Raw genomic sequence first — 14,460 nt, 5'->3', positions numbered from 1 at the left:
AGTACATTAGGCTGAGTGTGTCATCAGCAAGCTTTATAGCTAACTAAGGATTTGAACCTGGGTCTCCCCAGTCCTGACCCAGCACACTAAGCAATATACTACACTGGATTGTCTAGAAGCAGAAGATCACTGGAAGCAAAAGGGGGTGGTCTGAACGATCTGTAGGAAGGGAAGCAACCAACAAACCAAAGAATACAAGGGAGAACAGTGCAGAAAGGAGCATGAACCCTAACTGGTTAAGTGTGCATATATATTTGTCTGCACATTATCTTACCTCCGGGTTCAAAAGATGGGTATGAACAACAGCTCGCTTGATGTCGTAAAGATCAGTGTAGTGTTCCAATGCTCTCTGTAACAAGCCTGCCTTTTCACAAAGTTGGGCAATGTGGGCACGATCATAATGTGTGAACATCTGGTTTCCCAGGATAGCATCTGCAACCTAGGGATTAGCAACAGTGCAAATCAATTTATAAAAAGAGGAATAGTGGACTTAGTGCTCTTAAAACACTTGTAGGGATCTTCTACAACATGAAGCACATGGGTAGAATGTTATACACAGCTGTGTTTGGCAAAATAACAATTGCTTCCCTGAAGAAGGATTAAGAAAGGGAGTCTTCAAAAAACACCACCACAAAAGACATCCAACCCAGGAGAGTTTACCTGTGGAGCATGAATGAGGTTCATCTCAAGCAAACGAGTCTGGAGGTGGCCTTCGGCAGGACGGTTATTTTTCAAGGCATCCAACAAAAAGGAGGTACACTGCTGAATCAAACTGTTCTCCATGAACACATCAACAATCTACAGCATAGGAATCAAACAGATGGCCATCAGACACATAAACCTTTGCCTAAGTGTGCTACAAAACTATTTTTAATTTATGCATGCAAATATATTGTACCAATTAGTTGTAGGTCTAAAAACAACAACAAATCTTTAATTCACCAAATACAGACTTTAAGCTCCCAATGTTTCCAAACCCCAACATAAGAACATAGCTGAATTCAATGTTTCCAAAAAACATTATTACTTCATGTCCAGGTGCCCATCACATATAAAGTATGTTTAACCTTGTTTCTCTTTTGAAAAACTATAGCGTACTTTTCAAAATCAGTTTTACCCAGTTCTTTATGTCTCTAGTTCTTGCCCAAAAGGAGCTGGTCAAAACAGAATCTCTTACATGTAAATTTGGGTTTTCACTGCCCATACCTACTAAGGTATAATTCCTTGCACTTTTGATAATTCCTTACACTGCTTTGAAACCTATAGTTGACAACTTTGCAATTCGGTAAATTGATTAGTTTTCCATAATTGCAAGACCATGAGAAAAACTGTAGACATTTAAACAAGATGGGTATTCATTTACCTGTATTAAGACTTGAGGGGCACTTTATTCTAGCTTTATCTTCTAGAATTGCAACAGACCAAGCTAGTGCTTACCTGATTGATGTTGGCTAGTGGCTCTTCATCCTGTACCAACATCTGAGCAAACTGGAGACCCTGATCTGGGCTGACCCTCATCACACTCCTCAATAAGAAAATCCAATCTGGAGTATAACCAACCTAAAAGGTCAAATTTCAAGACGTTAAGTTTTGCTTTAACTTAAGATATTCCTGCATTTTGCTAATGTATCCAAAAACAACTAGGCCTTAGCAAATTACACGTAGCTAAACCCAACCTAACATCTCAAGTCAGGTTTTTACTTGCTTCATATGAAATTAGGGCAAGAAATTGATCAGCCCATTATTCAACGTACAGATTCAACTGTTACAGTGGGTTTGCTGTGCAACTGATATTAGATACAGCTTCTCATTTGTTGGAAGGGGACCAGTCCAAAGGGACTGTTGTTGTCGGTTCAACTTCACAATGACTTCAGTAGCTGCTAAGCTCTTTCCAAACGCCATTCAATACCTAGCTTTTCTCCTTTATACAGTTTGGGATCTGGAATCACCTACTTCTATTTGTCCAAAATATTAGTATCGCCTTTCAGGTACCCCAAATTTATGGGTATCAGGCACATTACAGCCAGGGGAAAAACACCTTCATTTGTGAAATCTCATCTGTGGAATGCACTCCCCAGGGAGGCTCACCCAATACAGAATCTTATGCTTTTACAACACTGGGCTTCAAGTCTTTTGATCAGTTTTAAATCCTACAGATTATATTATTTTATTAACTGAAACGCACCCTGGGAGTTCTGAAACAGAAAGGTGGGGTTTCTTAACATTTTAAATAAATGAAATTGCCAGAGATTAGCAAGACAACCATGTTAATGTGCACAGCCCACCCTAGTTCAGTCCTTTAAATTGAAAGACATCCAAGAGCCTATAGAATTTAGGGTGCAAGTTTCATTCACCCGCAGGAAACGCCCTGAGGTACTGAAGCTGATTTTTTGCCATTTTTGTCCACAGAATAGTCTACTGAATGTTCCAAAGACCACATGACTTATGCAATTGAAACTTTACCAGGTGGGGCCGTTACATATCACCCTTCAGATATCCCGGAATGTTCTGAGGCTTTTCCTTATCTCGGTAAAGATAAAATTTAACTGGGCATTCAAAAAGCTTCTGGCTTGCAAAGGTGAGCATTACACAATCACATACTTTTTCAGAGGGGGGGGGTGGAGATAGTTACCTTTTTGGCATAAAGAACTATTTTCTGGAATTGACCAGTTTCTGCAAAACACTGAATTACTTTGTTTGGTACATTCGCACGGAGATAAACGCTGAGGGCAAGGGTTGGGTCAGCAGCCTTTACCAAGTCTCCTAGCTCCTCAGAGCATTCCAGCTGAAACAGAAACAACATTTCAGAATCAACACAGATCCAAGTGTTAAGCTGCAATTTGCTTGCTGGCATCAAATGTAAGACTGCAATAGAACCAGCATTTCAAAGCTATTAACACCACACCCAGCTCAGCAAATGCTGCCACCCACCCCTGCTTATGGCAAGCAAATGTAGTTGCTACAGTTTGAAGATATAGGGCAGGGGTGGCCAACTCCCAAGAGGCTGTGATCTACTTTCAGAATTAAAATCTGGCAGTGATCTACCCCCGTTTTTTAGGGGTTCGGCTCAAAGTTGTTGAGCTTTTTTTAGGGACAAGGAAAGGGGGTGGGTGATATGCAGCATTTGGAAGACTGGGGTGTGGGGTAAGGGAGGGAGATGCTGTCTGCACGGATGGAAGACTGGGGTGTGGGGTGAGGGGGGAGATGCTGCCTGCAAGGATGGAAGACTGGGGTGTGGGGTGAGGGAGGGAGATGCTGCCTGCACAGATGGAAGACTGGGGTGGGGGTGAGGGGGGAGATGCTGCCTGCAAGGATGGAAGACTGGGGTTTGGGGTGAGGGAGGGAGATGCTCGGCTTTGGCCGAGGACGCAGGAGAGCAACCACGTTTTCCATGGCTGCTCTTCACCCACATACAGCCACACACACCCCTTCTCTCTTTCTCAGTTAAATAAAGGCAATAGCAACCGAGCCAAATGGCAGGGAAAAGTTTGAACAAGGGCAGAAAAAAGTTTGATCAAGTTGCAAAGAGCAGCAATAAACTCTCCCCCCCTTTTTTTGCAAAGTGTCTCCATGTTTGCATGGGTGTGGGGCGGTCATAAAAGTTCGGGTGGGTGTTTTTCCCCCCTCTCCCCCTCTTTCTTTTCACTTTTTAAGTTCCCAAAGAAAGGAGAGACGTCATCTCTCTTTCTGACGTTTGCATCCACAATCTTTTAAGAAAATAAAGGGGGGAAAGAGGGTGGTGGGGCAGGGAAATACATCTTTTGACCAGGAGCAGGGGAGAGAGAGACAAACCTTTCCCCTGCTGCTTCTTAGCAACGATTAAGGTCGCAGTTTCCTAAGAGACGTCACACATTTTCCTAGGTTCGGACACATGCGGGGCTCCTTCCTGTACTCGTTTCCGCCTATAATCCATTTAGCCCCAGGCTAAATTTTGGGAAAGGGAGGGGGCACTGGATGCAGAAGCTCTGTTCTTTGTTCCATGGAGCAGCATAAAATGCAGGAAGGAGATGGGGGCGGGGCCAGGTGCTCCTAGGGAAAATCAGCCAACGATCGACTGTAAGCCTCCTGGGGATCTACCGGTCGACCGCGATCGACGTGTTGGCCAGCCCTGATATAGGGTATGCCTGTGTGGATCTGTGATTTACCTCACTGTTTAGGAAGAAAACTCTGTGGGAATTATATAAATGCAGCCCAAAACTCTTTTTCAAATTAATATTTTAGTGATGTCTTTGTTTACATCAACACAACAGACCGAACTAAAATAAAACCAGGAAGGGGGTCAGAGGAGTGGCTCAATGAGTTTTGCTCATTTTCAATTTAAATGGATATCATAAAATACCTTGGCAAGTATCAAATTTTTGCGATCTACAGTATGTACCTAACTCCATTGGTGGATTTCTTGGGACTATGTTTATTTTCCCAGTACTAAAAAATGGTGACCAACAGGGCATGCCTAATCCATTTTCACTGCTCTAAGGTAAGTGTCCACACAACAGGGAGATTTCCCATCAATGCTATTTTGCCTGTAGTTAAAGCAAAAAGCCAGCAGACCTCTCAGTTGGATGTAGGTGGGTAATCAACAAAATGCACTGTTGTCACTAACAAGGCTTTTTACTACTTGGGTAAGCATGCCTAAATAGGAATGCTAGTTAATTTCAGCATAGGCAACAGAAGCACAACTGTTTAAAGCAGACCACAGCATAATAAATTTTTGAAGCGGTCCACTGCTTTACCTTGTCTTCTTTTAGCCATTTTTCTAAAAGCTGTTTGCGACCTTGCTGAAGAACAGGACGGCAGAGTTCCAGAGACTCAAATTTATTGAGCTGGCCTTGATCAAGGAGGATACCGAAGTACTGGAGCAAGGGAGAGGCCTGCCCAGGCTGAGCTGGTACACTCTGGAACTTTCGGATGGTATCACTTGTGCGCAAGATTCCCTGAACATTGAAACATGATTCTATTAAAAAGTCTCCCTTAAGGGAAAATCCAAGGCAAAGAGCGCTTGCTCAGCTTGCCAGCTGAGAATTCCCAAGACCAGGGTAGATTTGACTTAAACCAAATCGATTTAAATCACAATTTAAATCACTAGTCAGTAAGATCTGATTTAAATAATTTTTTTACAGAAAAACTCAATCTTGCTGGTGTAATCTTAATATTTACAAACAGATGAAGGTTTCATTTTGGGAATAATACATTTTCAGAGTAGTTTTTTACTGTTATATCAAAAATTACTGAGTTGGTTATAGTATTAGAAATACATACAGATAATTATGAAATTATTGTGAGGTTTAATAAGTTAAGTGTTTATATTTGGACAACTTTTCTGCTGTACTTTATTGGAAGGAGAAAAATAATCATTTCCTTAGTAACAATTTACAGTATTTAACTAAAGTAATAACATTATAGCACAGGTATCCAACTGACATGGTTAAACAATTTTTTAATTTAAAAAAACCAGACTGAGTTTTAGCATGCATGAAAAACTTAAAACAAATCTTTCATTTCCTGATGAATAGCCTTTGGACTATAGTGTAAATTAAATTGAAAACTATCTGCAGAAATATTTTCCCTTCAAAAGCATTGTATTTTAAAAATCTGATTTAAATTTTTTAAAAAATCTGGTTTAAATTAAAAAACATCCGGTTTTTAAATAAAAAATATCACTGATTTTTATCCACCCTGCCCAGGACCAACATAAAAATCCTGCTAGATCTAGGTCTGTCATCACATTTTCACAAGTGAAGAATCGAGGCAATAGCCTTCTCCTAACTCTTGCTCCTCCTACTCCTCCTAATCACGTGAGCAATTGGTAGTCAGGAGAAAACCTGTATCACACCGTGGATTTTACCGCGTAGTAATGACAATAAGTATAAGGTAAACTGCTGAACCTCACTTACATCACGTGCATTCATTTCAATGGGTCTACCCTGAGTACAACTTAGTTTTTAATGCCGCCCTATCTTTATAATATAATCGCCGATGTCTCCCTCAAGGAAGACAGAACCAGTGCTCTCGTATAACTCGGGATTGCCCGTTGCTTCAAACAAGGGTTAAAGGCTACAAAATTTGTTTGGAGTGCACCCCCAAACCCCTCGACCCAAAAGTAATTTTAAAAAAAGATGCTTACCTTTGGTGCAGATGCAGCCACTTTAGCCGCTTCTGCATAATTTCCCTGTGCAAAAAGTGTATTAAATTTCCTGGCAAAGAGTTCTTCCGCCCCAGCTAAGTTACTCCTGATCGCCATGCGCAGACCCAAATCAGGATTCTGGAGAACATTGGTGGCGTAATTTACAATGTTATCTTCCTCCACACAAACAGAGAGTACCTATAAGAGAAAGAGAGTCAGTGAGCACACAGTAAAGTCTAAAAAAAGGACAAGGCACACTCTACTGCAGGCTTCCTCAACCTCGGCCCATAGCTGCGAAGTCTCCTGTTTTTTGCGGGAAACCCCCGTATTTTAAACCGTTTCCTGCTGGCAGCCCAGATTGGAAAAAATCCCGTAAATTCCCCGGATTTCTTACCTGCCAGGGAGGCTCCATTTTGGGTGCTGGCGCTGCCCGATTTCTGGTGCCCGTACATGGGTAGCGCGGCACCGGAAGTCGCTTCTACGCATGTCCAGACATGCATAGAAGTGGCTTCCGGTGCTGCGCTACCCATGTATGGGCACCGGAAATCAGGCAGCGCCGGCACCGGAAGTTGCTTCTACACATGTGCCGCACCGCTGCTGATCCCGCATTTTTCAGCAGGAGACTTGGCAGCTATGCCTCGGCCCTGCAGATGTTTTGAGACTACAGTTCGCATCATCTCTGACCACTGGTCCTGCTAGCTAGGGACCATGGGAGTTGTAGGCCAAAAACATCTGGTGGGCCGAGGTTGAGGAAGCCTGCTCTACTGTATAAAAGGAGCATTACTGATCTGGAGGAAAAGAGCCAAACATTCAAAAATGTCACTTTATAATATTATAAATAAGACTAGGTACCACCAGGCCAACTGCTACCGGTTAGGTACAGGATGAAATACAGTTTACCACTGAAGTTCTACTTTAAGATTCTCATTCCCCCCCCCTTTCTTACAAAGCCTTCCTTACTGACTGCTCAGTTGTCATTTCAACAGCTTTACTGCTTACATTAGAACTTCTGCTGGAGAAATGTATTCTATCAGTCCTCTTATCTGTGCTTGATGCAGTGTTTTATTCAGTGATCATAGAGGAACTATCACGTTAATCTCAGTTATCTGATTTGTTAACAGCAAGAGGTTAGCATATGTGTGCATGCATTGACACCTCCAATGCAGGCAGTAATCCAGACAATTAGAGAATGCATGCTTGGGAATTTGAGGTCTTGCTTCAGGACATTACACGGCATCTCTTTCACCTAAGTGGTGACTTAAGGAAAGCCGCCACCTGGATCCTATAAAGCAGTCAGGATTCAGAGCCTAAATGAGAGCATTACAGTAAGCAGACACTGAAGTGATGGCTAATCATCCTTACCTGTCCTTTTTTATTTACACCAATAATTCCTGAGGTAGGTTCATGAGGTGCAGTTACAAAGATAGTGTCTGCACTAATACGGTTCATGTAGATGCACACTCCAGATTCCAAGTCATACATATGAATATATCCATATTTTGTGATCAGATAGATAACACCATGCTTTGTTCCAATCTGCCAAATGTACAAGAAAGAGGCAGGGTTAAACAGGACAGTTCAGAAGTTATTCACTAGTTAACTTAAGCTTCTTCCTAGCACAGCAGCGAAAATTCCACTTATTGTGCAAGTGGATTATTTCATACTTGTTAACAGCTACTGCTATCTTTAGACTGGGGAGCTGAGCATTTATACCAATACAAGTCAATCTCTAGTTCAGCTGTGAAACTGAAGCACTTAAGACCTTGGGCAAGCCCCTATGGCTGCAAGAAGCTCAGATCCAGCTTTCAATTCAAAGAAGTTCCACTCCAGGTGCAACTCTAAGAGCTTGTGTATATTCAGCAATTTTGAACAGCAGGCCTCCACCCCTCCTCCACCATCCTGTCATAAGCAGATTAGGCTAAATTGCCTTCAAGTTTAAGACTGGCTTGCTTTATAGGACTACAGCATCCAATCCAGCCTAGTTACATCCAGCAGTGCTATAAAATCAGACAAATTGCATTAAACATTGGCCTCACTCAATTCTGTATCATTTAAACACCGATATGGTAATTTGGAATGTTATATTCAATTGTGTCTGGATAGAGCTCCAGCTGTCAGCTGCCTAAGAGTTACCAACTGACATTGCCATCAGAGTGGGAGTAAACAGCATCCTTGCACCTGTTCATCATGCCTGGATACAGCTCCATTCAAGAGCCCCTGCTACGTATAGGACACTGAATGATCTTGAATACACACACACAACTAATCTTTTGCAAGGCATCTTGGGAGGGCTTCACCCTGAAAGGCAGCATGTAAGCGTTTGGAACAAAGTTCATATTTTTCTGACACAATAGTTGTTTATGGGCTAAAAAGGGCATGCAATACTACCGCTGCACTTGATATGCTTGGGCCATGCCACCGGAAGTCTTAAACACACTCCTCAATTAATTACCTGCATTGCCACTGGGAAATCCGTTTGAGCCTCTGGAGGGAAAAAGACATCAACAGCTTTCTTGACAAAGGGCTGGTTTCCAGCAGCAGGTTGACCCACTTCAATTATATGCAGCTGGGGAAACACCACAGGGTTATAAATAAATTGTTTAGTTGAAAGGAGAAAAGCTCACTCAAATCAGGTGTTCCTCAGAATGGAAAACTGTTAAAAATAATGGTATGGATTTTTCTTAAGCTTTCTTCATTCTTCACAAAGTTTAAATGTTCTATAGCAGGGATGTCCGACACGTCGATCGCGCAGCTAAGATCTCTTGATTTTTCACAAGGACTTGCACAGACTACACTGGTGCAAGCTCGTATTACAGAGGGGTTGAGGAACTTCACTTAAATGGTTTATCATCTTGGATCTTATGCCCAAAAGCAGCTGTAAGCAACAAGGACAATGATCAAGTTTAAAAGGCTTTTACCTTGCCTCCTGCAGGGCTTCGCACAGCAAAACAGAAGAGGGTGGAGGGCTTGGCATTGCCTTCTATTTTGAATTCTGCGAAGGCTGCTGCATGTCCCTCTATAGGCTGGGAAACTTTTCGATCCACTGAATACAGCTGCATGGCACCAACCACACGATTTTGCTAATGGAGCAAGCATCACAGTCGTTAAACGTACAGCAAGCACTTAAGAGCCTGAAGTGTCAAGATTCTTAATCCATTCAGAGCCTCTTATCCTGTACCTCCCATCAAGAGATTCAACAGAATAGATGAATCAACAGAACAGATGCATCCCCATGTCACAGCTTACAAGTTCACGGTATGTTCAGTAGTTCTACTTTCCAGCTCAGCTGTCACAAAAATGTTTTGCCTTCTAGTCTCCCAATTTCTAGTCCACGTGCTTCAATGCAGGCTTTTGTACCCTCTGCACTCCATAGCTTTCCTTACCTGGGCAGAGATTCCTATCAGGAGCAGCCACTTCTGATTTTCATCGGTTCTGTAATTGATGATTTGGCAGCCTGCAAGACTGGCGTGCCTGTCAAACATCTTTTGGGGCAGTGAGTCTCCTTCCATACTCCAGTGATAAACTGCAGTCTCTGTCACTAAGGCAACGGTATTCACAGAAATCCATTTCCAGAAGATCACTTCCTCTGCCATCGTGTGTGCTTTCATTTTGCTTTTCATCTCAATGTTAAAGATCTGGAGTGTTTTCCCCGCTGGCATACAAGACAGAAAGACAAAGAGAATCATAGCCCTCCAAAAATGTTAAGCAATAGCTATCCGTACTCCAACACGATCTTTTTGTAGAAAGACATTTGGAAATATCTCTAAAGCTACCAAGTCAAAAGCCTCAGCTACACATGCAGCAGAATGAGGTGCTTAAAAAACTGGGCAGCACAACTTCAGCCAGCAATTGGAAGGAAACCGTATTTTTGTAAGCTCTCCTACCTGTAGCTGAAGTGGCACAGTTCATTTTACCACTTTGTAGCACCGCATGTGTGGATCCAGCATAATTTAGAACGTTGCAAGCAGAGGATGAAGGATCATGGATACCAAACTCTGACAATAATGAAGTAGAAATTTACCCAATCCCATATATTTCAGTGCCCGTAAGAGGCAGTGATGACTACCAACTTGGATAGTTTCAAAAGAGGATTAGACAAATCCACATAGAATGACAATAACAATGGCTGCTAGACACAGGGGTTATTTTACCTCCACTGTTGAAGGCAGCATGCCTCTGAATACTACCGCCGGTAGTTGCTGGAAACTGCAGGAGGGGAAAATGCTGTTGCGCTCAGGCCCTGCTTTCAGACATCGGATAGGCATCATGCTGGCCACTGTGAGAACAGGATGCTGGACTAGATGGGCCACTGGCCTGATGCCACAGGCTCTTATGTTCAGTCTGGCCATAAGTATATCAGGTGCTTATTTTTTTAGCACTAAGCCTTGTGCTAACTTGTTTAGAATTCAAGGGAAGTGTAGGATCCCCACGTAGAACGTAAATATCTGCACTTCACTTCCAGTCTTCCAAGACAAAGCCCCGTTAGGAAAGTTGGGTGAGAGAGAAGGTAGGTAGGAATACTGAAGTTTATGGCATAGTGGCAAATGAGGAAACCAAGAAGTGAACTCTCCAAACATTCACCTTCAGCATTTTGCCTCAAAATCCCAAGATTCTTTGGGGCAAAATGCCCCCCCCTTCAAAAGTAAAGGTAGATTTCAGAATGGGCTGTTTATGAGTGCAGTATATTAAAAAAGACATTTTTCAATATTGCTCAGAACAGGATGCCAACTGTCCTACTTTTCAACTCATCGTCATCATTCAGTAACACACCAGTGTGAGCCTAAGTGGCTTAACACCATAAACAATGCTGTTATGTGCAATTTTCTGTTCCTTGTGAAGGGTAGCATTGTGTCATCTGTAAGACATTAGAAACCCAGCAGGTAAGGCAACCAAAAAAGGAAATATGACCTTTCTTCAAAAGGAGGACAAGAACTCACTGGGTTTCCTAAAGATGCAACCTGTGACTCTAGGCATCCAAGGAAGCAGAAGTCAATATTTAGTAGACAGGATTTTGAGAAGCAGACATTAAGCAACGCTATTCCCATCAGATGAAGGTCTACTTGGTGGGGGGGGGGTTAATTGCTTAATATCTGTTTTCTTAGAAGCATAACCTAAAAGTTATTTGAAAACTGGCTTGTTCTACAGTTAACTGTGATCAGTTTATTGCTGTCGTAAGCTTAAAAACTCCAGAAGCTTTTGAGTCTTGTCTTGCGTAACTGACAAACGTACAATGTCACTAAAATTTACTAACCAGATCCTTGATCTTTCTTTTTTTTTAATCAACTTTCAGGGTGCACAGTGTTATTGGTGGGTGTCAAGCAGTATGACACTATTGGCACTAGAGCAGATCAGCGTCCAGTAGTCCAAGCAGAGAATTCTCAATTGGGTATCTCCTCATATATTACCTGGAAGCATCTGTGTCAAGAGTAAGGAGATTTGCGTATATCACACAAACACACAATTCCTTCCCCAAATTGCCATTTCTTTGCAGATCTAGAATGTTAACGAGATCAGCAAAGAGTAGCGATTCCCATACAGAGCTAAGACTGATTGGTAGCTACTACTTTCCTCCAGAGGCTAAAGGGATTCAATTCAGAGGAGTAAGTGGAGGAAAAGAGAGAGGAGACAGAAGGGAAATGCAAATAAATAGGCAAGGGTAGTGAGGCACCATTTCCTTCTGATGGCAAAAGACAAAGAGAGCTATCCTTGCGCACCATGGTGCATGTGAAGCAGCACAGATGGACGCATTCACCTGCCCTAGCTGCAACAAAACATGTCTCTTCTGCATAGGTCTCTACAGCTACAGCAGGTGCTGAAACCTTCCAACAGCTTAATCCCACCCCCAGGGGCGCACTCCTCCATTGTCTCCCGAGACAGACGGATGCCAACATATCCTTGGGCCATTGCCCGGAGTAATTTATGGCTGCCGAGCAGGACTGCTGCACACAGGCTAAAAGGGATCCAGGAGGAAGCAGCTTTTTCTAAATCATCTTAAGGAAATGCAGCTATTTTCTGTCCCTTAAGATTAGTGCCAAGTACAAGGTGCCAAGCTCCCTTTATTCTCCCCTTACTCTCCAAGAGTCTCCGTAGCTACAATTTATAAGGTGGGCCTGATTGGCAAAAATTAGTAGTTGTCAGGGTAGGGGTTTGTGCATTTCATTAGGATATTTCTTCCTACAACTTACCTCAGGCATGCCAAAGAGTCACCGCACTCAATCAAAATCTTGTTTTTTCACCTCTGTGTAGTGTCCCTGAAAGGCTTGAATCTCATTGCATTCCTCAGCCTTTACTTTTTATTTCAACTGCATGCAGAGTAAACCTCTGAACCTTGACAGGGGGGTTTGAGCGTTTTTTTCTAAGCAACTAGAAGAGGCTGGGGGAGTTCTCTTGGCCTAAGCTAATTTTATGCCTAATTTTAGAATATTTTCCTCACAGGGTTCTTTGACACATGTTTGAATTACTATGCCAACTCCTAACTTTATGAAATGCAGCCCTGCTATTAAAGCAACACAGTGAAGACGACTAATGCTGTCAGATTTAAATACAAAAAAAAGTACTGTAAAGCACTTGCTCTCCAGCAGTGTATTCCTGAAAAGCAATTGAAATGCGTCAAATTTCAAGGGATAGCAGTGCTGGTCTCTTGCAGCAAAAACAAAGACTTGGAGGAATACTTAAAGGCTAGATTGTGGTTTAGCCTTTGGTGGGCAAGAGCCCAAGTCAGATGCATAAAAAGTTGCCTGCAGTTGTGGAGTTTATTTACACATACATGTCCGGGGTGGGGGGGATGTAGACAGCAAAAGGGGCCACAAGATAGATGCAAGCAGATTCTATCCTCCGACTTGGTGATAATGGTGGCTTTTTCAACTACAATTTCTTTGCACAAAACCGTTATGGAGAGAGCATGCCAAGAGCAGGAAGAGCCCTAACAAGCACACTCATGATCAAGTAGGTTGCTAGGACTGGAATGCTCCAACAGAATTTAGGGGAAGACCAACATGCAACAATTTCACCCCCACTCTCAAGTAAAGTTTCTTCCAGCAGAACTGATCATATGTCAACATCCCACTACAGAAGCTTGCCCACGATGGATTCTCACCTCAAAAAAATAATAAGTATAAAGCAGCAAGTTGTTGTTGTTTTTATTTTTAAAAAGAACCATTTAATTACATTGCTTATCTTAATTAAAAGCCAGATATCTACTCAGGTGACAAATTTGGGAGAAGGGGGACAGGCTTTATGAACACTTTACATCTCTGCAAGAGTACAGTATGAAATTGCCTTTTTGCATTCCCATGCTTTGTGTATGGAAATGCCCTGTGATAAGTACTACGTCCCCCCATTCTGTACCAACATAGATGACTGGAAGTGCTCTCACGGTACATTACAAACACAGGATACATCCATACAAGGACAATAATGCTTTGATCACTGTAGGAATGCCACATGCAATCCAGAAATGCAATTTGTATGCACGCACCATACTCTCATCACAGTTCTGAGAAGCATTACATTTCTGAGGGACTGGTAATGTATGTTCACTGTTCACACAAGGAACTTGAGCTTCAGGAAAGACATAATACGCAGTTAGTTTGCCAGCACCACACTCCCATCTGCAGGGAACATTTAAGTGCTTTTCTTAAAGCAACGGTTCCTCAGCATTTTAATACAAGTCGGTCTACGTTTCTGTTGGGATACTAGGTTTCTGGGCAAGCTATAACCCAGCTACTGCTCCTCCTAAATAATTATGTGCTGAAGAGGTACTGTCATGGCCACTTATCTGAACACTTTTATTTCTGAACAGACTTTTAAAGAAGAAAGTGAGAAGCGACATGGTAATGCTGCAAGAGCTCTTGATGGAGGTTGAGGGAGGAGATGAGACACTAAGTTATGTTGTTTCTTGCATCTCTGGGGTCAAGCACACGTGGTATAGCAACAAAATAGTGTATTTGGTAGTTATGTCAAGGGCTATCACAAAATATTAGCTCTTCTGGCTAAGAGCTTGATTCACAGGGGGCCAAGACAATTAGAATTAAAGCACTGTGTGTGTACTGAATCTTATGTCAAAGTTAACACAAGGGTTATTAGTCCCATGTTGTTCATTCACAGCCCTCTGCTACCAGGTGGTGAGCTCAGGCATTCTAAGTGGCAGCTGCCTACATACTTCTGAGTTGTTCACAGATTTTCAATGCAAGCCAATTTTTGAAGTAGCATCGTGGACCCCTGCGAGCGTTGCCATGGACTTTTAAGACCAAGTACCACATTTAAAATAAAAGAAGTGACTAGCACACAAGACACCATGCCAGCAAAGGTCTCTCATAAAAGTATTGCGACTTGAT

General features: G+C 42.4%; 1 protein-coding gene across 4 annotated transcripts in view; it reads right to left on the bottom strand.

Moving 5' to 3' along the window:
• The window catches only part of CLTCL1 (clathrin heavy chain like 1), a 56,969-nt gene that overhangs the window by 26,912 nt on the left and 15,597 nt on the right, over positions 1-14,460 (bottom strand). For all 4 annotated transcript variants that reach the window (XM_060269801.2, XM_035097942.3, XM_060269802.2 and 1 more), the window contains exons 3-12: positions 9,508-9,776; positions 9,043-9,204; positions 8,577-8,690; positions 7,487-7,660; positions 6,125-6,322; positions 4,734-4,934; positions 2,633-2,785; positions 1,438-1,560; positions 661-798; positions 275-439 (exon numbers count right to left, since the gene is read on the bottom strand). In XM_060269801.2, coding sequence (XP_060125784.2) covers positions 275-439; positions 661-798; positions 1,438-1,560; positions 2,633-2,785; positions 4,734-4,934; positions 6,125-6,322; positions 7,487-7,660; positions 8,577-8,690; positions 9,043-9,204; positions 9,508-9,776 — 1,697 coding nt within the window. The remainder of the gene's footprint in view (positions 1-274; positions 440-660; positions 799-1,437; positions 1,561-2,632; positions 2,786-4,733; positions 4,935-6,124; positions 6,323-7,486; positions 7,661-8,576; positions 8,691-9,042; positions 9,205-9,507; positions 9,777-14,460) is intronic.

This window comes from Zootoca vivipara, chromosome 16 (genome assembly GCF_965207765.1).
Source record: "Zootoca vivipara chromosome 16, rZooViv2.hap1.1, whole genome shotgun sequence".
Lineage (NCBI taxonomy): Eukaryota > Metazoa > Chordata > Lepidosauria > Squamata > Lacertidae > Zootoca > Zootoca vivipara.
Note: the sequence above shows the minus strand (reverse complement) of the source record. Positions and strands in the feature narration are given on the sequence as shown.